Source organism: Hyaena hyaena, unplaced genomic scaffold (genome assembly GCF_003009895.1).
Source record: "Hyaena hyaena isolate Hyena2069 unplaced genomic scaffold, ASM300989v1 scaffold_651, whole genome shotgun sequence".
NCBI lineage: Eukaryota > Metazoa > Chordata > Mammalia > Carnivora > Hyaenidae > Hyaena > Hyaena hyaena.
This window is the reverse complement of record NW_024081282.1, coordinates 290,477-317,971: the sequence shown is the minus strand read 5'-3', so window position 1 is coordinate 317,971 and position 27,495 is coordinate 290,477. Positions and strand designations below refer to the sequence as shown.

The window sequence follows — 27,495 nt, the reverse complement described above, 5'->3', positions numbered from 1 at the left end:
ACTTCAATTCTACTTGGTAGGGGCTCCTGGATGGCAGTTGGCTGAACACCTGACTCTAGATTTCAGCTCAGGTCATGATCCCAGGGTCATGGGACGAAGCCTGTTGTCGGGTTCTGTATTGAGCGTGAAACCTGCTTAGTAGTCTCTCTCTCTCTCTCTCTCTCTCTCTCTCTGTCTCTCACCCTCTCCCCTGCTCATACACTATCTCTCTTGAATAAGAAAATACAGGGAGGCCTGGGTGGCTCAGTCAGTTGGGTGTCCGACTTTGGCTCAGGTCATGATCTCATAGCTAGTGGGTTCGAGCCCCATGTCAGGCTCTGTGCTGACAGCTCAGAGCCTGGAGCCTGCTTCAGATTCTGTATCTCCCTCTCCCTCTGACCCTCCCCTGCTCACTCTGTCTCTCAGAAATAAATAAAAACATTAAAAATTTTTTTAATAAAAATAAATAAATAAATATTTAAAAAAGAAATCCACTTAGTAAATCATTTTACTTATTTAATGGACTCCATGCACATTGATTCAGTTGTTTTAAGAGATTGTAATTATATCAAATGGTAATGGGAGTTGGTACTTTGTTTCCCTGGTTTAACAGAGCAATAATATGGGACTTGTGTTTACTTAGAAAGTAGATGAGTGATATTTGCAGGCAAAGACCTAAAAGCCACTACATATGAATATATTAAATATTGTTACAGAATGCCCATACATTCTGATATTCAAAGCAAATTTATTTGTTTTTTCCAATCAGTGCTAAATCTAGGCTAGGATCCTGGGATTTACACATTTCTTTCAACTTCTGGGCAGGTCAGAATTAGAATAAACTGTCAATAGTGAGATCGGAGTCACCCTTTTTACATTACTTCTGTTTTAGAATATTTCACTATGTATTTCTTTTACCCTGACCTTCCCAATTTTGAATTTCACCGTGTAAACGATTTTTTTAAGCTAGTATTTTCATGAGATTGTAAGGAAGTGCATTTACATTTGATCGTTGGGTTTCTGTTTTCTGAAATGGTATTACCATTAGTCTTTTTAGATGCCTGGTTTTGAGTAAGTTAACTATAAAATTCCTAAAACTACAGACCACTGTTTTATATGTGTCTTTGTCCATGTCATTATCAATTTAATGCTATTTTTTTGTTTGAATAGCAATCATCCAGTTTTTCTAAGATGCCCATCAAAAACTTGAGCCTTGAGATACTTATATTCATTTTTTTTTCTGTAGGGAAATACACTCTTTCTAAACGTAGGTTTAAAATGACAAAATATTTAAGTTTATTATCAAATCTCTTGGGGATAAAATGAACTCTAAACACTTCCCATTCCCAGGCTTATTTAAGTGTAAAGTGTAAACTCTACAACCATAATCTCATAAGCTTACAATTTATTAATGTATTCAAACAGTTACTTCTCCCATTTTATACTTTGCGTACAAATGTTAGATTAGATTATTGAATACAGGCAAAATGTCTGATCATTTCAGCTACAAAGAGTTGTGTTGAGACATAGGAAATTTATGTGATCTGTTGACATTATTTGTGCCACATAGTCACTTAAAGATAAACTTCCATACCTTTTTTTTTTTAATATGGGAGAACTTTCAATCTGTTTCATTTTCTAATACTTCATGTTTGTTTGCAATACCAGTTTGGTATGTAGCATATATGTGTTTGAAATAAATATAGAAATAGTATCAGAGGAAAGACACTAAAGTGTTAGTTTTTTTAAACTTTTTTAACCTGTGTAATTATTTTTTAAATTTAAATTTTAGTTAACAAATATTTTACTAAATAAGTCACATCACAGTTGCTATATTTAACCTACAGTTATGTTAACATCTGTGCAATACAAAAGATAAATTATTGAAAGAGGAAAATGCTAATGATAGTGTATTAATGTCAGGTTGTGCTATAGAGTGGAAGTGGAGCTGTGAACATGAAAATACAGATTCAAGACTCATTTGGTTGCACAAGCTTCCAGGGGACTTCCTGGACGATATCTGATGGACCTTTAGAGATGGAAACCTGTTCAGTCTTCTACTTTTGTAAGGAGATTTCCCAAGGTAGTCAGGAGAAATGGATAGCAGGATTCAAGGGAATTCTAACTCTGGGGAGACATGGGTGGTGCTCATGTGAACTATAAAAGACGTTGAAAAAAATTGAAAATTTAAGGAAACAGTGCTTTTAGATATTATTTTTATTGCATGCTAATTATTATGTGTTAGACACTATCATCAGAGATTAAAATGCCTTATCCTATTTAATTCTCAAAATGACGCTAAGTTGGAGAAATTAAGTTTTAGAGGGGTAAGTATGTTACCCAAAGTCACATGGATAATAAATGCTTGGACCAGATGTTGGACTAGAAGATGAACAAATTTGGATTAGAAGTTGGGCAGTTCCAGCCATAGGAGCTCACTTATTAATTGTTGCCTATTCACCTATCATATCCTACCATTTAGACTCTTTATTAAGAGAGTCTATCTTGTGATTTTGAAGTAGAGCGGGGTATTGGTAATATTTAGATTATAATATTAGTTACTTGACTCTCACTTTTTCTTTTGTCAATCCTACATTCCACCACCACATAAACACAGCAGCACTCCTGTTTTGATATTTATCTAAAACACCAAAGCATTTCATGACTGGGTGAGAGATGGTTTATAACTTTTTCTGTGTTTTATTTTATTTTTATTTCTCCCTATAATAATATGTTTCATATGTGGCTTGTGATATGAAGTACAAGGTGAGGATAAGTGACTCCCTAGAAATGGGAAAGCACCTACTTTAGAAAGGCCACTTAAGAACTGTGTTCTTGTCACACTTGAATCAAATGGAAGCAATCTGATTTGGAAAGCTCTTCAAGGTGCTGTTTGTAAAGGCCATTTCCAACCCTCTTGGTTTTCCTGTTCAGACTGGTGGGAAAGAAACTTTAGCTCTGAGGCAGGATGTAGCTGCTCATTCGTTCATTTATTCATTCATTCATTCATTAAACATACCTCTATTGATTACTTACTATGGGTCAGCTGCTATGTTATTTATGAATACGACAGTGAGCATCAATAGTGCTGATGTTTGCTGTTATGGGGTTTACAATTTATCAGGGGAGGCAGACATCAAACAATAAATTACAAGCTTAGCAGAGAGAGACAGGGAAATTAGGTAGTATGAGTTTGTAACAGGGAGTTTAGAAATACACTGTGCCCTAGTGAAAATGAGATAATTAAACAAGCAAACAAAATAGAGTGTGGAGTTATCCAAGGGGAGTATAGGGTACTTGAGATCATATAACCCAGCCTGGGAGAGATAAGAAATGATTTCCTGAAGGAAGCCGTGATTATGTGGAGATCAAAAGGTTTATTAGGTCTCAGTCCACCTGGCTTTAATCCTGGCTACCCATTAGATTCTTCTGGGAAACTTTTAAAACATGAATTCCTGCCGTCCCCACCTCCTGCTCCACCTAGTCATTCTAGTTATTTGTTCTTATATAGGACCTAGGCATTCTTATATTTTAAAAGATCTCTAGGAAATTCTAATGACAGCTAGGGTTGAAAAACAATGATCCTTAGCCAATTGAGGAAGGATTGAAAAAAATAAATCCCCAATAAAGGTAACACAATATATTCTAGAAACTAAGAGAAGTTTATTTCATCTGGAGCATAACATTTGGGGTTGGAGAAGTAGGTGGGAGTTAGTATGGATGTTTCCCTGGAGATTGTGGCTCTGAATATCCATGATGGAGATCTGATTTTCCTCAAGAGGTTCTCAGCAGCTATGGAACACCCAGGGAGAATTTGGCCATTGAAATTTATTCAGTGCTCATGTCTTGTCAGGCAACTATGATTACTTTCATTTCTTTGTACTCTATGCTGTCTTGTATTTGTGTTGCATATCTGATATTTCTGTCACACTTCTTTTGGCTTATAAACTTTTACCCATCCTTCAGGACTCAGCTACTTTTAGCTGTACAGACCCTATCACAGCTATTCAACTCTTCTAGGGCAAAAGCAGCTATGGACAATATATAAATGATTGGGTGTAGCTGTAGTCTAATAAAACTCTTATTTGTGGATGCTGAAATTTAAATTTCATATAATTTCCTTATGGCACAAAATTATGCTTTTAATTTTTTTATTGATATAAAAATAAAACCATTCTTATGTCCTGTATCTTTACAAAAATAGTCAGCAAGGTCTTATCCCACAGGCATAGTTTTTCCTGCCGCTGTGCTAAGGCATTGTCACAAATGCCAACTCACAAACTTCGGTAAATATTTTTATTATTTTCATTTTACAGATGTAGAAACTGAAGTACAAAGCAGTTAAATTCTGAGTCCAAATCACACAGATGCCAAGTGCCAGGGGTGGGATTCAGAGCAATTCCAGTTCTTCAACACTATGCATTGCTGTCGTTTTCTCCTTTCTGGTCATGGGAGTGTGTGAAGTTTAGAGGAGGAATTAATTAGAGATGAAACAATCAAAGCATTGTGAGGCTTTATATCAGTAATCCATGTGGACACTGAAGGCAACAGAGGGAAAGGATTAAAGACTTGGGACAGACTAATCAATGAATGAGTTGGGATGTTTAAGAGATCAGCAGAACATAATAAAAAAGACATATTAGGCCCTCAAAATTTTTTGTTTCAAGACAAGAGAGCCCTGCTGACTTCAGAGAAAGTTGCTTCCATGTATTTTCACATTATCATGTTTCACATTCAGCCACTATTTTATAGAGTTCATGTATGTGTTTGTATGTGTGTGTGTGTACATATCTATTCTCTTCTAGTTTGGATAAAAAAAAAATCAAGTATAGGCAAACATTAAAACCAAGTGTGACAAGTGCATAATAGAGGTAAGCATATCTAAATGAGCTTTGGGAGATAGGAAATGCTTTCTGGAGCAGATTACACATCACTCATATTCTATGTATCAGGTGAAGTGGAGCTAAGTATTTCAGACAGGGGAAATGGGATTCAAGAGCCCGGAGGTAGGAGAAAGAAGATGAGGGGTTCTGGGCAGTCTGAATTCAGTATAGCTAAAGTGCTGAGTGAGGAAGGAGTTAGGGGAAATGACAATGAAAAAAAAATAATGGAGGTACATAGGGGTGGTACCGGGAGCACAAATGGATGTGTTCAGATCTTTAGGATTTTATATGTGAGTTTCTGTGCGTACTATCTGTAAGTTAGTGGGTTCACTGAAGGAATTTAAGCAGCAAAGTGACATAAAGCCTGGTGTTTTGGAAGCTTGCTCAAGTTATGGTATGCAGAATGATGAGAAAAGACATGGAAGCCAGTTAAATGGCTATTGTAATAATGCACCCGGCTCTGCTATCTTATTCTCCGTTTAAAAAACTAACCATATGCAAATAAAGGCAGAAAAAATATTGTTTAACAAAATATTGTGCTGATTGGATACATTTGAAATTTTAATCATGATTATGCCATCAGCTATTGGCAACAAGGAAACAATTCCAATATTAAGGGCATTTAAGAATTGCTATGAATATGGAAATTTTGCTTTTTTAGATATATCAATTTAGGCTACAACGAACTACTGGTTTTAATCTTTAAACAGTTGCAATTCAGCTAGTAAAATATGAAGAGTTTCCCTATGTATGTATGTGTATATGTGTATGTGTGTATGTATAAAACCACGGAATCCATATTATAAGAATTTGTTAAATGCTGTAATTATAAAATCAAATAGCAGGCAGATTTCAAAGTTGGTTAATATACTATTTAGTTTACGTGAAGGGAAAAACTTTAAAACTTGTTTAAACTTTGAAACTTAACCAAGGTTTACATTTTTATAACTTGATATGCCTTTTTATTTTCATCTTAGTTTTTAAAAATGTTTATTTGGGGGGTGCAGAGAGAGAAGGAGACAGAAGATCCTAAGTGGGCTCTGCGCTGAACCCACGAACCGTGAGATCATGACCTGAGCCAAAGTGGGACGCTTAACCAATTGAGCCACCCAGGTGCTCCTTGATAGGCCTTTTTAGAAAAAGAAAAGAAACCTAGTTGAAATCTTTACTTGTCCCTATTTTTAATTGATTTTTGAAGAGTGAATTCTTTCATATAATGTGTCTCTGTAAATAATTTTGTGAGGCTTTAAAAATAGAGCTCTCATTTTGAATCCTGTAGAGGGAATACGTTTTTGTCACATTATTTTCAAAGTAGGAAGGAACACGTGTGACAAAATCTGTACTTTTGGAAAAGATCATCCTGTGAAAAGACATGTTGGAGAGAAGGGATATCTGGTTTGTTTTATATATTATTTACCTATGAGCAGTTGGGGCCATGACCATGGACTGCATCATTTTATTTATAGAATTACAGCCTTCATAGCTGTGTTCATGTCTTTCCTTGAATCTTTACCCTATCAGATGTACTTTGCTAATTGCCTCAGAACAAGAAGATAAGATAAAATACCCAGATAAGATGCTTAGAAATAGTCTCTTTAAGAGTAATTTATACCCTGAAACATAAATTGAGTGTAACTTAAAAATAATCATCAGGAATCAATTAACTCAAGATAATTGTAGTATGTTAAATTTTTGTTTTAAGTTTCTTTCCTAGAGTTTTTGTTTATGGGATATAGCAATGAAGGTGGAGGTGGTGAAGTATAAAGAGCTTAGATTTGATATTTGCCTAGATCTCAGGAATATCCTTAGTTTGCTTTCTTGCTCTCAATTCCTCTCAATTCCTTATCCTGGGGATAAGAACATATGCCCTGCAAAGTCTGTGAAGATCTTAGCTTAGTGACTGACACGTGTTAGGCTTTCTAGAAATGGAAACCATTAAAATTACTACTTTCTTGGGCATCTGGGTTGCTCAGTTTTTAGAGTCCCAACTCTCAATTTTGGCTCAGATCATGATCCCAGGGTTGTGGGATCAAGCCCTGCACTGGGCTCTGTACTGAGCATAGAGCCTATTTATCTCCCTCTGCCTCCTCCCAGCTTGCGTGCTCCCCTCCCTCAAGAAATAAAAATAAAAATAAATTATAACTTTCTTTTACTTTATGAGAGAAAAGAAGAAAGTTAAGAATGTCAGGTATTCCTAAAATTCCTAAATAATTCCCAAAATAATTGATCATTACAAGCAGGACTACTGCAAAAATTTTCTTGAATGCTCTTATTCTTTTAAAGTATTCCAAGGCTAAACCAGAGATGTCATATTTGGTAGAGTTAATGGTTCCTTTGAAATGCCTGATTTCTATAAAGAGAATGTTTTTCTTTTCTTTATAATAATCTGGAAGAATGTGTACTGTACTGGATAGTGTGTTTTCATTCAGAGCTTGATTAAAGTAGGTAGACAGTGTATTGTAAAAAGAAAGTACACTTGTTATACGCAAAAAGGAAAATTATATGAACCTTCGTCCACATATGTTTCTACATATGGAAGTCAATACCCGTAAAATTTAATTAACTAAGGAAATGACCAAGCATACATTGCTCACATGCACTCATTCATTCATTCATTCATTCATGCATCCTGTAATGAACTGGTGGTTATTATAAAAAAAATTAGTTGAAAATAATAATTCTCTGTTTTAGCGTTTTTAAAGTTTATTTATTTTGAGAAAGAGAGAGAGAGAGAGAGAAAGAGAGAGAGAGAGAATGCCCATGCACAAATGGGGGAGGGGCAGAGAGGGAGAGAGAATCCCAAGCTGGGTCTGCGCTGTCATTGTAGAGCCTGACATGGGACTCGAAACCACGAACCAGGAGATCATGAGCTGACCCAAAATCAAGAGTTGGATGCTTCACTGATTGAGCCACCCAGCACCCCAATATCATAATTTTCAATGAACAACACCCTGTTGTAGATCACTCTCTATGGATTGTGATAGTGATGGTATTTTCTGATTCTAAAAATCAATTCCATTTCCAATCTCATTAAGTCCTTCCAGAAACAGTATATTTATAAAACCCAACATATTTTGAAATTTGAAGGCAATTCTGTTTATTTTTAGCTAAAAACTAAACTTTTCAAATCAGTAATATTGGTTCACTCTCAAATAGAAGTGATCTCTTTTACCTCTGAACTAGAATCTAAATACTTGCAGTAAGGACTTAGTCTCAGACATGGTCAGCAATACATTGGCCAACAACATATAGCCTTCTCTGAATATATTTATTTTTGAATAAAGAGAAAAAGTCAATAGAATATAGGTATACTGAATAATACAGAGTCTAAAGTCTGTTTTTGTAACAGTGCTTACACTACATGACTAATGTTTGGACTTGCTTAATGAACTAGGCAGATATTAAGTTGTGGATCAAGGAATTTGGTGGTCTAAAATATTGTTATTTTATGTCTGTTTTATTTCATAGAGTGCTATGTTTTGAAGGTTCATCCATGTTGTGGCATGTATCAGAATTTCATAGCTATTTATTACTGAATCCTATTCCATTGTATGTATGTATCACATTTTGTTACTCTGTTCGTGTATTGATAGAAACTTGGGTTCTTTCCATTTTTTGGCTATTGTGAATAATGTTTCAATGAACACTAGCACACAGGTATCTGTTTAAATGCCAGGGCTGGTTCAGTTCCTTTGGGTGTATACCAAGAGTGTAATTGCTCGGTTATATGGTACTTCTATGTCTACTGTTGTGAGGAACACTGTATGATTCCACTTATCTGAAATTTCTAGAATAGTCTACTTCATAGGGACAGAAATGACATTATCAGTTACCAGAGCCTGGGAAGAGGAGGTGAATAGGGAATCATTTCTTAATGGTTACAGAGTTTCTGTTTGGGGGGATGAAATGTCTTGGAAATAGATAGTGGTAATGGTTGCACAGCACTGTGAATCTAATTATGCTCCCAAACTGTACACTAAAATGGTTAAAACAGAAAATTTGATGTTGTATGTATTTTATCACAATTAAAAAAGTGAATAGCATGATATACCAAATTCAATGAATTCTACACTTTAAGTGGGTGAATTGCATGGCGAATGACTTATATTCCAATAAAGCTGTTTAAAATATCAAGTTTATCCAAAGGGATTATACTTTATCACACCTTTGTCTAAAGATTACACTTTTATCCAAACTCTCCAAGGACTTTCGGTCTAAATCCTGAAGCATTAAGCAATGTCCATGAAGATACTCTGGCAAATTTAGAGTGTAAAAATCAACAAATTCTACACAAATACATATATACACACACATACACAGATAGATAAATATACACAGTACAAACCCATTCACACACGTATAATATATACTTTGTAAATGGCTAACATAGGAAAGCATTCAAAACAAGAGCATTATGTTTTCTTACCTATTCTTTTTAACAACTTTTAACTTTGTGTACACAATATGGCTTAGTAACTGCACATTTTACAACAATTACGTATAACATTCATTGTGAATTTAAACCTTGAAAATCACCTTTATGTAGCTTATAAATAATTGAATGGTAAATCTATTAGAAATTAATGGAATATGTACAGATGCTGGCTTTCACTTTAATTCCAAATAATGAAATTACTTACAATGCCTGAAGACTTTATAAATTGTAATGGAGATGGATCAGACAGGTTGTAAATTCACATATATCCGATCACATATTAAATAGATAAAATGTACCATGTAATTAATATTGTGTAGATTCAATTCCATATCTGCTTATTCACCCAAATATGAATATCTTCTGTTTGCTTTTCCACAATTTTATTATTGATTTGAGATATTTTGCATTTGAAAATTTTTTAGTTTATACTATACCTGCTGCCCACTTTTCAGTCTCCCACCCAGATAACAGGGAAATGTGGTGAAGACAGATTTGAAAAGTAGAACAACAATATTTTCTCTTTTAAAAATACTCATTTTTATATTAGTTTATTTGCTCACATTTTTTAAACTTTTAACTTATTTTTCAGCTGCTCCAGTCGATGTACTAAAAGCTCTAGATTTTCACAATTCTCCAGAGGGAATATCATAAACAACAGGCTTTTGCACAAACAGAAAGAATTCAAAAGGTTCGGATACTGCTTACAGAGTTTCAAAGCAAGCACAACTCAGTGCTCCAACAAAACAATTATTTTCAGGTATGTTCACTTTTTACTACAACGATTATTACTTAGTTACTTATTATTGTTTCCCTTTATCATGCTATATAATGCACAATTATTGGGGCAGGAATTTTTTCCTACGTGGGACACTGAATACATTGTGGTCACTAAAGTGTCTTAATGAAAATAAATGATAATTTAATAATTGCCAGTTTTAATTCAACACAATCACAGAAGATACGCTTATTTGAAAATTTAATAATTTATCATTTTATTTCCAGATGACAAAAATTGAAGACAACATTGTATCTAGCTCATTTTTGCATCTAATCTTATAGAATTTATTCACTGGGGGAACATGGCATTTTACCAGTAATGACTACCCATGTGGCTTGAATGGGCATGTGGATTTATACATACTTAGTGTCTTTATAAAATTAAGTTTTTGTTGAAAGAAATATTTCTTCAGCAGATGTTATAAAACAGATTATTCAGTATTATTTTGGGGTCCTGTTCTTCTCTTAAGTACAGTAAAAGTTAGCCTCATCTCAGTTATAAGGAGATCTGGGATTAGAGAGTTTGTAAACCTGGAAAGTTTTCGTAATGGTATTGAAAAATACTTGGTGAATATTTTTTCTTTCCATGAAAGCATTGATTGACCTAATAACACTAATTATCTGCGGATTATGATAATGTAGGGAAAGGGAGTTGAGTGAGGAGATGACAGTTTCTGAGCATCACATTGTCAAAGCAGGTTACTCGTTACAAGTGTGCTATTGCACGCATCAATTATTTTTTTCTTACAACTGTACTAAATTGAGTGTCCTCATTCTTATTTGATGGAAGAGGAAATGGAGTTTCATTCAAGTTCTTGGACTTGTCCAAATTACAAGGGTTCATGATTTAATCCAGGTCTTGTCTGTTGCCAAAGCCAGTATTCACTATACTATCAAGTGTTTCTTTCTGGTGCTTTGGAATCCTCTCAGAAATAATTTATCACTTATTTTTTAAAATTGTTAATTTTTTTTTTGAAAGAGAAAGAGGGAGAGAGAGAGAATAAACAAGGGAGGGGCAGAGAGAGACGGAGACACAGAATCTGAAGCAGACTCCAGGCTCTGTGCTGTAAGCACTGAGCCTGATGCGGGGCTCGAACTCACTGACTAAGGTATCATGACCTGAGCCGATGTTGGATGCTCAACCGATTGAGCCACCTAGGTGCCCCAAATTAATTTATTATTTAAATTCTTCATATTCTCTCTCTACTGTCTATCCAAAGGGATTTGAATCCTCTATTTTCATATAAAACTATTTTCTAAGAATAGAAAAATTAGAAATCAAGGGACTAAATAATTAGAACGCAAGATTCATGAACATTTTAAAGTATTTTTACAAACACATTTATTTTGATTAATTCTTTGATCTTTCCCAAATATTTCTTGTTTTGCAATCATTTGTGATGGACAAAAGCAACAATCCACAAATACAAAGAATGTCAGTGCACATGTTTTCTGACTTTGGAATTAAAATTAAAAATAGTTGTTAAATCCATAAAATATGTTAAAAATCAAATTTAAAAGTTTAAAATATAAAAAATATTTTGCTTTTCTGTTTATCTGCAGTCTGATGCAGAAATAGTAAAGGGATGGGAATTGTCAAGAGAAAAAACAGGAAAAAATACATTGATGGAAAAGTTTTAAAAATACTCAAGAAGTTAATTTTTAATTTTTTATACTTCGGCTCATCACCTCAGAGTCAGTTTTTCTGCCTTCCAAATTGTTAGTTAGTTTGATTAATTCAGTCACTTCTGTTGTATTACCCATGGAAAAGAATACAACCTATGCCTCTGGGCTCTCCTTTCGTGAGAATTAACAAAATTCATTTGTACAGAAGGTTTTTTTTTTCCCCTTCTCACAATATTGTGCCTTAGGCACATAATTCTAATAACAAGTATTTCAGATAGGAGGAGACCCGTCTGATAGAGACCTCATTTTCCCCCCACGCAAGTGAATTTAAACTTAATCTTCCATTTGGGTAAGGGTTCCTGTCAAATAATGTGAAATGGCAGTTAATAAAAATGATCAATGGCATTTTCATAGTTAAAAAATCCAAACAGTGAATATTATTCTTTATCAAAGGAGGAAAAAAGGCCTTTGAAAAATTATTTGGAATACTGTTTCCTCCATTATGGAAAGATATAACAACCTCTTTTCAAATGAAAAAAGTAAGTAGTAGTACTGGAAACTTCTATATTGGGGTGGGGTTGGAGGATTATCAGATGGTCACTGCAAAATTCTGTTTAATTAAGGTACATGCCCTCTAAAGTCCTAACTTGAGACCTTTAATTTTACTGTCTGAGAACACTGTACATGTGACCTGAATAGAAGCTGTAATTTGCAAGTTCTATCTGCCCTCTTTAGAACACCTGCTGTGGAATAGATACTATACAAGAAACTTTGTGTATATTGGTCTTTATCTTCATATCCATCTGGAGAGAAGACTATTTAAGCACTAGTAATGGATTAGGGCTTAGAGATGTAAAGTATTTCAATATAATCCCAGAACCAGTGAATGATGTGAAGCTAAGAGACAATCTCAGTCTCTTTTAGACTAAAATGAACTTTCCCACTATACAAAAATGGCCATCCTTCTTCATTTTCAAAATCCTACTGACCACCAAGCTACATAAAAAAAGTATTTTAGTTACAGGGAGACATATGCCACATGGAAATATATTAATCACAACTTTAAAAAATTAAAATAAAATAATAAAATTTTGTGCCTTTTCTATATAAAATTTATTCATGCATGCAATATCTATTGATATGAAAAGCCCATTCTAAAAATCACTATTGTATTTGATATACTCAGTGTAATTATGATTATTGCATATACATATATGATTTATATACACATGCATATCAAAAGTAGTAATAGTATTTTTTCTTTAACAGCAGTCATTCAACAGAGTGGATGATTTTAGTGTATATTTATACATTTCAAAACAAATTACCTAAGTTGAAAGTTTTCATATATTACTTTATCACATATACTGATCACTATTAGTTTAGATAAAATTTCACACAGTAAGTGGTTGTGTTGAAGTAATATAGTGAATTCTCTCTGATACATTTAGTCATTATGGACAGTTTTCCTATGTCTTATAGGAAGAAACTAAGGTGGGGTCCCTAGGTTAGACTGAACATTTTGACATCAAGTCATGATATTTTAGGTAATTAAATTTTCTTTTTTAAAGGGCATAGCATAAAGATTATAATTATATTCATATTGCCTCATTTGAAATTGAGAAATACTTCAGGGAGCATGGGTGGCTCAGTTGGTTGAGGATCCAGCTTCGACGCAGGTCATGATCTTGCACTTGATGAGTTTGAGCCCCACCTCGGGCTCTGTGTTTACCGCTCAGAGCCTGGAGCCTGCTTTGTATTCTCTCTCTCTCTCTCTCTCTCTCTCTCTCTCTCTCTTTCTCTGCCCCTCCCCCACTCATGCTCTGTCTCTCTCTGTCTCAAAAATAATATTTGGAGTATGATGGTAGGAGGGAAAAGAAAAAGAAAAAAAAAAGACAGTCTGTCCTCTTGAATTTAGAATCAAATTAACCAAGTATATGATAGTTGGGGTTATAATGCCATAAGCTTTTTATTAGTGAAACTGCATTTTGTGTAATAGGAAAAACTGATGAGAAAGTCTTTAGCTTTTAATGGATGACAAAAAAAAAATACCTTCATATATTGTGTCCTTACAGTGCCTCTTTAAAGAGAGGGTGTATGGCCACAGATTAGAGAAGACTGTAATACAAATCTTACCCTAAAGTGGTGCTTTCTTATTTTAAAACTTCTTACTGTGCATGTAATATTCACATCATGATGAATATTGTTTCCTAGCTTTGAATTGAATTCTACATAGTCATTGTGCTTTAAAGGAGTAGGTTTAAAATTTGAATATAGCTTAGACAGTCATTGCAGAGAAAGCTTATTATCACCTCCTTAATATTTTTTAATCTATATTGTTATTACTGTTTGAATTTACATGAGTTTTAAAAAATTTATTTATATTCAAGTTAGTTAATATACAGTGTAGTATTGGTCTCCAGCGTAAATCCCAGAGATTTATCACTTCCATGTAACACCCAGCGCTCTTCCCAACAAGTGCCCTCCTTAAACGCCCATTTCCTATTTAGCCCATCCCTCCCACATCCCCTCTAGCAACTGTCCATTTTTTTTCTGTATTTGAGTCTCTTATGGTTTGCCTCCCTCTCTATTTTTATTTTATTTCTCCTTCCCTTCCGCTATGTTCATTTGTTGTGTTTCCTAAATTCCACATATGAGTTAATTATATACTATTTTTCTTTCTGTGGTTGACTTATTTCACTTAGCATAATACATTCTAGTTCCACCCACATTGTTGCAAATGACAAGATTCATTCTTTCTATCGCTAAGTAATATTCCATTGTATATATATATATACACCACTTCTTTATCTTTATCCTTCTTTATTTTTATTTATCTTTCTCTTTATTCTTCTTTATCTTCTTTATCTTTATTTATCAGTCTATGGACATTTGAGATCTTTTAATAACTTGGCTATTGTTGATAGCACTGCTATAAACATTGGTGTACATGTGCCCCTTCTAATCAGCATGACTTATTAAGGCCACCTAGGAAGTTGAAAAAATTAGGAGGATCCAAGAATAATCTGGGAATTTGAAATTTCTGAGCCTTTGGCCTTCTCTTCTCAGGAGGAACTTTTCCAGAAGATTTTTCGATATTATTCACAATAAAACCCAAAAAAGGAATTCAGTCTTTCCTTTTATCTATATATAATGAGCACGGTATCCAGCAAATTGGTGTTGAGGTGGGGAGATCACCTGTTTTCCTGTTTGAAGACCACACTGGAAAACCCGCTCCTGAAGACTATCCCCTCTTCAGAACTGTTAACATCGCTGATGGGAAGTAAGTAACCCAATAATCCAATGCTTTCACTATGTTGAAAACAATTAGTTCATTTAATATTTATAAAGTGTGAGGCAGTTTTTCTAGAGATTAGTGATACGGCAATGAACAAAACAATAATATACCTAATTACACATAGTCTCTTTTACAGTCTGGGTGGACGGTGAAGAAGATAGGAAATGGTGGTGGAGGGTGCAATTTTAAGGAGTGAGATCAGGGAAAATCTCACTAAGAAGGTGACTGGTAAAGAATTTTGGGTGCATGCCCTGCTAATAACTAATAGTGTACTATTCCAGGAGGAGGGGAAACAAATGCACAGCCTCTGATTCGAGGTGTGGCTGATTTGTCTAAGCAATGTCAAGGATACCAGCATGGCAGGAGCAGAGTGAGATGATGAGGATGGAGAAACCAAATGGTTTAACATTTTGTAGCTGGTTATAACACTTTGGATTCTGTCTTGAGTGGAATGGGAACTCATTGTAGACTTTTTGAGCAGAGGAATGACCTGATTTGACTTGCCTTTTTTCAAGCATGTTGTTATTATTGACAATCATAACAAGCTTTTTATAATGCTTGATATGTGCTATGTACTGTTGGAAGCACTTTATATGTAGTCAACTCATTTAATTTTTCACAACTCTTTGAAGATAATGTTAATAAACCCATTTTACAGAATAGGGGACTGAGGCACAGAAAGGGTGAATGACTTGCCTGAGATCATGTATTTGCAAAGTGACAGAGGTAGCGGTTGAACTTAGGTAGTTAGACTAGATAGTAACCATCATACTCTTCTGAAAATCATGCTGAATTCTGAATTCTGCATTGTGAACATTGCCTTTCAGTTAGGGAGCAGCTAAATACAAATAAATGTTTACTAAATTTACTTGGCATTTTATTGCTGAATCTAGGCTTCCAAAATTAGCCTGATCTGAAATATGACATTTAGTTATAAATATAGGAAGGAAATGGCCATTCAGATGGGGAAAAAAATCCACACTCAGTGTATCTTTGTCAGGGCTATGGAGAAAACTTCATCTTAGTGGCAGGAAAAACTAGGCTTTTATGAGTAATTTAAATACTATCCTTAATAATGAATATGAAAAGTGATGCTATGAGAATAAATCAGGATAAGGAATTTGAGGGTATGCTGTTTTTGATAGAGCATCTCTTTGATATTGTTGCACTGAACAAAGGCATGTTGGAAGTGAAGGAGTGAGCCATGTGGGGATAGGAAGGAAGAGCAAGTCTGGCTGAGTGAAGAACATGTGCAAAGGACGGTAAAGAGGCAATGTGGCTGGAGCATAGGGAACGAGAAATCAAAAGTTGGGCATGAGGTCAGAAAGCTAGATGACACTCCTGTGAGACACAGTAAGGACTTCAGCTTTTACTGGGAATAATACATGGTTTTTAGCAAGGAGACTTTATCTGCCTCGTTTTTTAAAATAGTCAATCCAGATGCATGAGAGGGGAAGTAGAGACCATTTTGGAGTCTAGGTGAGAGAGCTTCCAGATTTGATAAAGTTGAGACACATTGAATTCTGTATATACACTGAATAAAGGATTTTCTGATGATATGAATGTATTGTATATGAAAAAGAGAATAATTAAGAATGGTTTAGTATTTTGGCTATTATATATGATACCATTGTTATGACTTATCATTATTACAGAGCTGAAATTAATCAACAATAAGGTCAAGTTCAGAGTTCTAATCAGCTTTTACAATTGAAATCATTTTTATTTCCTGTTAATGAGAAGCACATACTTAAAATAGCGGAGATGGTTTAAGTTAAGACCCAGGCTTCTTGGCAGAAATATGTGTAAATTTTACTCTCACAGTACTCAGTGGCTCCAAAATAAATCTCTGCACAATTCAAACTAAGCAGGCGCCTATGCTAGTTGAATGTGCTATGGAAAGACCAAAGATTAAGTGTATATGGAAATATACTTGGTCCTCATCGTAGCCATGCCAAGTCACATGAAACGGACATTTTAGAAAGACTTCTGCAACTTTTTGGGCACTTTATTTTATGGATGTAGTCCTAGACACTTCTGCAATATTAATCTAGCATTTTTCATTTGGAAAAAAATAAAATATAAACCAGAGTGGTTTGCAAAATCCAAATAAGCTTCACTCAGTGGTTTGTGTTAGCACCAGATACTGTTAATAAAACTCACCATTTTATAGCAAGATTAGGGTATATAGGTTTCCAAAGGGCTAGCCACGTCTACCCCCTAAGCCTGTCATCGCTGCCCTGAATCAGCTAGAGCAGTAGCGTCAGAGTGAATTGAGACTCTCACTTCACACATGGCATTGACTATGCTTTCTTTCAGTGTTCCCACTTCCTGCCAACCCTGGAAAGAAGGAGAGATATTGTGTCTCAGTTTTGGATCCTGCCCACAGTAGTGATCTATAACTGTCTTGAAATTAAAGTGGAAAAAGAAAATGAAAGCACTTGAAATAAATGTGAATAAAGACAGAGAAGCACATTGTGTTTTACAATTAGAACGTTCAGTTGTTCCAGATGGAGCAGTCATTCAATTAGTACACATACCCTATTACAGTTCATCTCAGGGGATCTCTAGAGCAAGAAAAAAATAAATTAAGTGGAATTCCATTTGGAAGAAAGCATTTACGTACATAGAAACTATTACTTACCCCATGTCTCACCCCTGATCTCTATCACATACACTCATCAGGACATGGTGAGATTAAGCTTTTGTTGCAACAACACACAGTGTAGCAAAGGATGGGCACTTCCTTATCAGCACAGACAACCACCCCCAGTGTGCATTTTATACTGCATGTATCCTTTTTACTATCTAGCAGTATTCTGGGTTAACTGATTGATTAATAAATGAGCCTATTTTTTTGTGCAATTTCAGCTCACTTTCACAATTTAAAATACATTGCATTTTAAAATGAGTAACGGTGTGGCAACAATATCTTTGAAGCTTACAAAAGAATTACTTGACTCTTTTAGGTGGCATCGGGTAGCAATCAGCGTGGAGAAGAAAACTGTGACAATGATTGTTGATTGTAAGAAGAAAACCACAAAGCCACTTGATAGAAGTGAGAGAGCAATCGTTGACACCAATGGAATCACAGTTTTTGGAACAAGGATTTTGGATGAAGAAGTTTTTGAGGTAAAAAATAAATCAAACATTATTTGAAGCTGAATATTGTTAAATCAAATGAATTGAGTCAATAATTGTAACAATCAATATATACTATAAAGCAAAGTTGAAAGCTAAAGGGTGACCTACTTTCTTCCCCTGTGGGTATAGTGGTGATGTTTTCTATTGTTCAGTAAGAGAATGGATAGACAATGATGGCTGTAACGACTGGGAAACATTACAGAGATTGGTTGATTTGAACACAGGCATGCTTTTCTCTTGGGAAGGGCAATGGCTTTACTTTTGGTACTTTGTATTATTTTCTTTGGAGAAAACATTTTCTTCACTTCCTTCTCTGGGAGATTAATTTAAGGAAATGTACAAGTCAGATATTTTGCCTTTCTCTGTTCTTTGTAAATGTTTCCAAGGTATAAAATAGAGATCATATTGCAAAAGCTGAACTTGGGTCTTTAAGATCACTTTTTAAATAATGTCAAGGTCATAGTAAAAGTTTTCTTTCAGTTATAATTCACCAATTATGGCAATTACATTCTTTGTTTTAATCTTCCAATCATTGGATCCGGTAATTTATGCTTTAATTTTCAATGAGTCAATTATTAAGATAACAAACAGACCTGAGTCCTGATCCCACAAAGGGATGTACTCCTGAGGCATCATTTAGTACTCTGATCATTGTTTTTATACCATTTCTGAGTAATTTATTTTTCAAAGTGGAATAAAGTAAAGTTCTGTAATGTATTTCAGATTAATAGACAAGATTTACATAGAAGATTTTCTGTATTTGGTTGATGGTGTGAACATACACACATACACATAAACACACAGTGTGTACTTTCATAGAAAGAACAACATACATTTCGAGTGTCAGTAGAATATTGCATCCCTGTACTTATATACATAACCTATGGCATAATTTTAAATATAATTAACATTTGTGACACTTTTAGGTTAATTGAGATTCTGTTTGTTTCTGATTTTTCTCTACTTGTGTATACCTGAGCCTTTGATTCCAAACAAAGTGTTTTAATACATTTATATCATACTAAATTAAATCATAAACTCATTCAGGCAATATATAATAATAAACTCTCAGATCTTCTAATATCATGTATTGATTGTATATTAATGATAATATTTATTAGATGAATATTGTAAATGAATTAACTCAATTTTTAGCCTAGCAAACTTCTATTTTGAAATTAATCTACCTATGAACATCAGTTTCACAGGCTAAATTTATTTTTGAAATACACACAACCTTATTTTTCAGGAACATAAATGAGTAATACAGACAAAGTATATTGGCAGATGGTTTCATTTCATGTATTAGTTTAGCCTATTGCTATACATAGTTACAGAGCCTATGGAACTTAAAGTAATGGAAATTAAGAGTAAACTTTGTTCATCATAAATGATAAGAATATATAAAGAAATACAAAAGAGGGGCGCCTGGGTGGCTCTGTTGGTTAAGCGTCTGACTCTTGATTTTGGCTCAGGTCATGATCTCATAGTTCTTGAGTTGGAGCCCCACAGAGCCTACTTAGGATTCTCTCTCTCTTCCCGTCTCTCTGCCCCTCCTCTGCTCTCTCTCTCTTAAAAAAAGTAAATGAATTTTTAAAAATTTAAAAAAAGAATACAAAAGAGAAAAAATCTAAATATGTTATATAAATAAAAGTATAAATAAAATATGTATGTTGATACATATTAATTATTAATATTATCAAAATTTACTGCCCTGAAAGATATTTTTTATATGTACATGTTGATTAGGTTTCTTTATCATACAGCCCATCCCTTGGTACCCCTTCCCAAACCCCACATATAGACTGTACACCCCTTTCTTTGCCATATACTACACTCATGCTCACTGGGGTCCAGCTTAGAGTTTTTGAATTAGAGTTTTATGCTATCACAATATGTTCTTTTGTGAAAATAAATAACTGAACCTGATATTGCATCTTTTAAAATATGTAAGAATGGCTCTGTGTTTCATAAACTGATTACAGTACCAACTCCTAAAAATATAGAAATAATTTTCCTAAAATATTTTCATATGTTTTTGCTACTTTTAATCAAAATACCTCTGGTCAAGAGTGCCTCTAGTAAATTACCAAAGACAGGTGTACTAGAAGCAAATATTATTATATATTCTTTGATTAATTCTTAATTTTCTAATCCATGATCTGCAGTCTAAATCCTGGCGTAACTCTAACTCCAGCTGTTTATTTGGAGAAACTGCTAAACTACTAAGAAAAATAATTTGTCCAAGACTTGTTAATGAATTCTTTAGGACTGTAACAGACAATAGCAAAAGTAAATTTATTATGCAGCTTTGTATCATGGAATTTCATGAAACCCAGTGGAGATTTAAAAAGAATATTTATTTAAAATATCAAATATAAAAAACAATATAAAAAGAATATTTATTTAATATTAAGTACATTAGTTTTGGAAAAAGAAATAAATGCAAATACTTCACTATAAGGTGACATTATTACTATGTCCAAAATTATACATAAAATTCAAGTTTTATTTCCTAAATTTTACTATTGTAGGGTATATAAATTTCAAAAACAGTTTAGTTTTTCCCACTTGAAAAAGAATATGAAGAAAAGAAACAATTCAAACACAGATTTTTACATCAGAATAAAGCTTTCTGACTCCTTTTATGAAATTAGTTCCTCTTATCTGATATGAAGTTAATATATCTTTCTCTAAACATTTACCCAAATACTTTTATTTTCATCATGTTTAACATTATGGTATCTATCTAGACTGGTTGAATCTCTGCAACTGAATGTGTAGAAAGTAAACTAAAATGATAGGAGATAGGAATGGTACCATATATGCATATTTTAGTGTTTGATAAACAGTTGTAATGGTCAAGATGATATAAAAACATTAGTGATTTATTTTCCTGAAAGCTGGAAATGTAACTTCTTTGGAAATAGTATCATTCCAAATAGATGCAAATTTATTATCTAATTTAATCTTTGTCATCCCTACATTATCCTACATTTATGGAATAAGACTGTTACGGGAAAAAATGCTAAACATGGCCATACTTGAACTACAATCTGAAAACACCTAAGAATTCAACAGTAAACATATAAAAACAAAACTGAAATTTTTTTAAAAGTATGGCAAATTAGCTTATATGGAAATACCGAAATGAATATATAGAGTAATAATTCAGATTATATAATTTCAGCATAGTGGAGTGAATATAAAAATTGATTATGGAATCAGAGAAATCTGAATTTTTTTCTAATTCTGTAAATGGGAATAGTAATGTTATCTCCCTTGTAAGTTATATTTAAAAAAATGAGATCCTGTATGTAAAGTGCTTAAAATACTACTATTAATTATACATGTATATATGGTTAAATATTATGTAAATATGGGTAATATAATTGTGTATTACTATGTATTATTACTTACATTTAAAATCATCTTACAACTATGACATGTCAAATATTCCTTTTTTTTTTAAAGTTTATTTCTTGGGTGCCTGGGTGGCTCTGTTGGTTGAGCCTCCGACTTCAGCTCAGGTCCTGATCTCACGGTCCTAGCGTCTGGCTCTGTGCTGACAGCTCAGAGCCTGGAGCCTGCTTGGGATTCTGTGTCTCCCTCTCTCTCTCTGACCCTCCCCTGCTCACGCTGTCTCTGTCTCTGTCTCTATCTCTTTCTCTCAGAAGTAAATAAAAAAAAAAAAGAACATTTAAAAAATTAAAGTTTACTTCTTTTGAGAGAGACCAAATGGAGGGGGGAAGGGGTAGAAAGAGAGAGAAGGAGAGAAAATCTCAAGCAGGCTCTTCCCCTGCAGTGCAGAGCCCGACACGGGGCTCAAACCCACGAACTGTGACATGATAACCTGAGCCAAAATCAAGAGTTTGACATTTAACCAACTGAGCCACCCAGTGCCCCAACATGTCAAATATTCTTATGCTTTTTTGATAGGGTGTGCAACAGTGACCCACATATCAGCCAAATCAGGCTTTAAGTGGTCTTTTGTCTTGTGAATGAAGTACCTCAGTTGCTTACAAGGCATCTTGTGGGGATTAGGTAAATTGTCCCTCCCCAAACAGGTAGCATCTAGGTTCAGACTTTTGCAAGCAAAACATGGTCTGGGTAGATGAATACTTTCAAGCAGACATAAAATATCCAGCCAACCCTAATCTATAACTTTGTGGGGGTTTTTGTTTTATTTTGTTTCTTGTTTTGTTTTGTTTTTTACTTGATAATACACTTCATAATGTGCGGAAAGCTAAATTAGCTAAATTAACTACATTGCCTGTATTCACTATCAATAAAATTACTTTTGTAGCCTTTTAAAATTTTTAATTAAAAAATTTTTAATATTTATTTACTTTTGAGAGAGAGAAAGAGAGCACAAATGGGGAAGGGGCAGATAGAGAGGGAGACATAGAATCCAAAGCAGGTTCCAGGCTTGGAGCTGTCAGCGCAGAGCCGGATGCAGGGCATGAACTCATGACCTGTGAGATCATGACCTGAGCTGAAGTTGGATGCATAATCAACTGAGCCACCCAGGCGCCCCTACTTTTATAGTCTTTTTTTTTTTTTAAATGTTTTTATTTATTTCTAGGAGAGAGAGAGAGAGAGAGAGAGAGAGAGCGTGAGCAGGGGAGGGTCAGAGAGAGAGAGACACACACACAGAATCCAAACAGGCTCAGGGCCTGATGCGGGGCTTGAACCCACAAACCGCGAGATCATGACCTAAGCGAAAGTCGGACGCTTAACCGACTAAGCCACCCAGGCGCCCCATGTAGTCTTTTAAACAGGATTTTCTTCACTAAATATCAAGTTGTAGCCATTATAACTCAAGTCAAAGCATTGCTATTTCAATCTTTTTTTCTTTTTTAATGATCAAAGCAGGTTTTTGCAGTCTTCTATCTTTGGGTAGATTATTTTTTTTCTTTTGAAGCAATGAGAAGAATATAATGACAATTTAAGTGGAACAGCTTTTGATGAAATTTTTCATTTTTTCAAACTTCTCAGAAAAGATTTTGGCATTCAGTTTTCTTGGGAGAAATCAATGAATATTAATTTATAAAAGCTACACAATTGAAGTAGTTTTACAAGGCCAGAAAACTTTTTTTTAAATTTTTTTTGATGTTTTATTTATTTCTAGGAGAGAGAGAGAGAGAGAGAGAGAGACTGCGTGAGCAGGGGAGGGTCAGAGAGAGAGGTAGTCACAGACTGAAACAGGCACCAGGCTCCGAGCTGGCAGTCAGCACAGAGCCCGACGCGGGGCCCGAACCCACGAACCGCGAGATCATGACCCAAGCGAAAGTCGGACGCTTAACCGACTAAGCCACCCAGGCGCCCCATAAGGCCAGAAAACTTACCTTAAAGTAATAACAGGGATCTCAAATAATTCCAATAAGAATTTGATTACTGCTTTGTGATGCCTATGTATCTTTTTACTGCATATATTTTCCAAGATATGTGCTTTTTAAAAACTTATGTTGGGGGGCGCCTGGGTGGCTCAGCCAGTTAAGTGTCCGACTCTTGATTCCAGCTCAGTTCATGATCTCACAGTTCATGAGTTTGAGCCCAGTATCATGCTCTGTCCTGACAGTGTGAGGGCTGCTTGGAATTCTCTGTCTCCCTCTCTCTCTCTGCCTCTCTCTCTTAAAAAAAAAAAAAATTAAAAAACATTAAAAAAAGAAAAATTTAATTTAGTTAAAAAATTGTGTTGGTAGACATTGTTTTTCTATAAAATGACATTACAGGATAAGGTAGCTTTCCCATTTATCCACCTTCCCTGGAATAGATGCATTTAGCTCATAGAATTTGAGATTTTAAAACTCTATTTATTGAGATATAACTGAAGTACAATAAAACCACAAATATTAAAAGTGTAAATTGATCAGTTGTGATTTACATTTACACCTCCAATGAAACCATCATAATCAAGAAAATAAACATGGCCATCACACCAAAAGTTTCCACATGCACCATCTCTTCTTCTCCCTGAACCCCGGGCAATCACTAATTTGCTTTTTATCACTATGGCTTATTTATTTTATCTAACATTTTAATAAACAGAATGATACTGAGTATACTGTCTTTAACTTGGCTTTTATCACTCAGCATAATGTCTTTATCACTCATGGATAAAGTCTTGGGGACTTATCCAGGTCTCATTTATATCATTATTATGCCTTTTTAAAAATTGCTGAGCCATATTCCAGTGTATGAATATGCCACTATTTGTTCATCCATTTCATCCTGTTAGTGGGCATTTGGATCATTTCTAGATTTTGGCTTCTACATGTAAAGCTGCTACAAACATTCATGTACAAATTTTGTGTGGGCATTTATTTGTGTTTGTCTTACTTTGAATACCTAGAAATAGAATTTTGGGTTATTTCGTAGGTGCATATTTACTTTTCAAAAAACAAGGAAAGCGTGAAACTGCATTCCAAAGTGGCATTAATCATTTTGCGCTCCCTCCCACAGTGAATGAAAGTTCCAGTCATTCTGCATCCTTGACAGCCCTTTATATTGTTAGTCTTTTAGATGTTAGCCATTCCAAGTGGTTGTGTAGTAGTATTTATTATGGTATGAATTTATATTTCCCTATAATTGATTATGTCAAGCACTGTTTAGGTTTTCATTGGCCATTTCTGCATCTTCCTTTATGAAGTGTCTTTTGTCCATTAAAAAAAATGCTGATATATTATGATTATGGACTTTTAAGGTTTTTTTAAATATAAATCCTTAATACTTTGTTTGATAGAGATTTGCAAATAATTTTCTAGCATGTGGCTTATCTTTTTATTTCATTAATAGTGCCTTTTAATTTATAGAGTGAATGCTTTTCATTTTTATAAAGTTTAATTTGTCGATTTCGTTATTTTTACACATTCTGTGTTCTAAGAGTGTTTTAAAATTTTTAAAAAATATTTATTAATTTTGAGAGCGAGAGAGATAGAGAGAGAGAGAGAGAGGGAGACACAGAATCTGAAGCAGGCTCTAGGCTCTGAGCTGTCAGCACAGAGCCTGATGTGGGGCTTGAACTCACAAGCTGTAAGATCATGCATGACCTGAGCTAAAGTTGGACGTTCAACGAACTGAGCCACCCAGGCGCCCCCGTTCTAAGAGACCTTTACCTACACAAGATAAGAATTTTTTCCTGCTATCAGATATGTTGTAGTTTTAGGTTTTACACAAAAGTCATGCCTCATTCTGAGTTAATATTTGAGTATGGTGTGAGGTAAAGGTCAGTGTTAATTGTTTTAAGACAAAGATATCCAGTTCATCCTTTATAAAAAAGACTTCCCTTTCATGCATTGAATTGCCTTGGCTTCTATGTCAGAAATCATATGTAGTCATACATATGAGTAGATCTATTACTGGACTACTTATTATCCTATTCCATTGATTTGTCTATCTTTTCACTAATACCAAAATGTCTTGATTACTGTAGTTTAATATAAAGTTTTGATATTAGGTGGGGTAACTGCTCTTACTTTTTATCCTTGCTAAACGTTGCTTTAATAGTTTTTGGTTATTTATGTTCTGTATAAATATTGGAATAAGCCTGTTGACTTCTAAAATAAAATTGGGTTTCATTTAAATAAAATTTGGTTTTAATTGGAATTTCATTTAAGCTGTAGATCAAAATGAAGAGAATCAAACTAAAACATTAAATTTTCCATTTCCTGTTTATGGTAGAATTTTCTATTTATTTTGTTTTTCTTTAGTTCCTCTCACAATGTTTCCTAGTTTTCAGTGTAAATGTCTGTTTTTCCTCTGAAAATGAACATGATATGATCTCATTCCATCTAGATTTACTGACAATTATTTTATGGCCCATCACGTAGTCTATTTTAGTGAATATAGTGCTTTTATAAAGAAAGTGTGTTCTGAAATTGTGGTATTGAGTGTTTTATAGTTATAATGTATATTTTAAAATCTCTAAGAGTTTTAACCCAGATCTGGGTTATGTGAACTGGCATTTGTTATCTGAGTTGGAATAATGGAAATTATTTATTAATACATTTTGTTTTTTAGAGTCGGTATAGGTTCAGAGCAAAACTGACCAGAACTTAGAGAATTTTCATATATCCTTGTGCATGTGCATGAGTGTGCACACACACACGTATACCCAGCCTCTTCTATCACCATCCCCACCAAGCCAATACATTTGTTGCAGTGTGTAAACCTGTACTGACATATCATTATCAACCAAAGTCCATAGTTCATCTTATGGTTCACTCTTGGTGTTGTACATTCTATGGATCTTGGCTAATGTATCATGACATGTATTCACCAATGCAGTATCTTATGAAATATTTTCATGCCCCCAAAAATCCTCTGTGCTCTCCCTATTCATCCTTCCTTCTCTTCTAAATTTTGGCAACCACTAATCGTTATAATGTTCCCATAGTTTTGTCTTTTCCAAAATGTCATATAGATGGAATCATATAGCTTTAGTCTTTTCAGGTTGACTTCTTTCACTTAATATGCATTTATGTTTTCCTCATATCCTTCATGGCTTGATAGCTGATTTCTTTTTAGTGCTCAATAATATTCTATTGTCTGAATGTAACACAGTTTAATTGTCCATTCATCTACTGAAGCATATCTTGGTTGCTTTTAAGTTTTTCATAATTATGAGTAAAGCCTCTATAAACATCTACATGCAGGCTTCTGTGTAGACATAGTTTTCAGCTCCTTTGGGCAAATGCCAAAATGTATGATTGCTGATATGGTAAGAATATGTTTACTTTTATAAGAAACTGCCACACTGTCTTCCAGAAGAGCTATGCCATTTTGCATTCACAGCAGCAGTGAATGAAAATTCTTGTTGTTCAACATTTGGATATTGGCCGTTAAGATAGGCATGTGGGAGCACCTGAGTGGCTTACTTGGTTTAGCATCTGACTTCGGCTCAGGTCACGATCTTGTGGTTCATGAGTTTGAGCCCTATGTCAGGCTCTGTGCTGACAGCTTAGAGTCTGCTTTGATTTCTGTGTCTCCCTGTCTCTCTGCCCTTCCCCTGCTTACAATCTGTCTCTCAAAATTGAATAAACATTAAAAATAATTTTTTAAATAAGCAGGTGGTAGTATCTAATTGTTATAGTCTGCATTTCCCTGATGACATGTTGAACATCTTTTCATATGCTTACTTGCAATCTGTGTGACTTGTTTGGTAAGTTGTCTGGTAAGGTCTTTTGCTCAGTTTTTAAATAAGGTTGTTCATTTTCTTATTGTTAAGTTTTATATTTGTGTGTGTGTGTGTGTGTGTGTGTGTGTTTTAGATAACAATACTTTATCATTTGTGTCTTTTGCAAATATTTTCTGTCATTCTGACTTCTCATTCTCTTGATATTATCTTT

At 34.3% G+C, this 27,495-nt stretch overlaps 1 protein-coding gene across 1 annotated transcript in view; it reads left to right on the top strand.

Annotated features, from left to right (window-relative positions):
* Positions 1-27,495, top strand: part of COL11A1 (collagen type XI alpha 1 chain) — a 211,820-nt gene that overhangs the window by 12,958 nt on the left and 171,367 nt on the right. Inside the window, 3 exon segments of the mRNA XM_039216657.1 lie at positions 9,890-10,057; positions 14,773-14,986; positions 17,971-18,133. Coding sequence (XP_039072588.1) covers positions 9,890-10,057; positions 14,773-14,986; positions 17,971-18,133 — 545 coding nt within the window.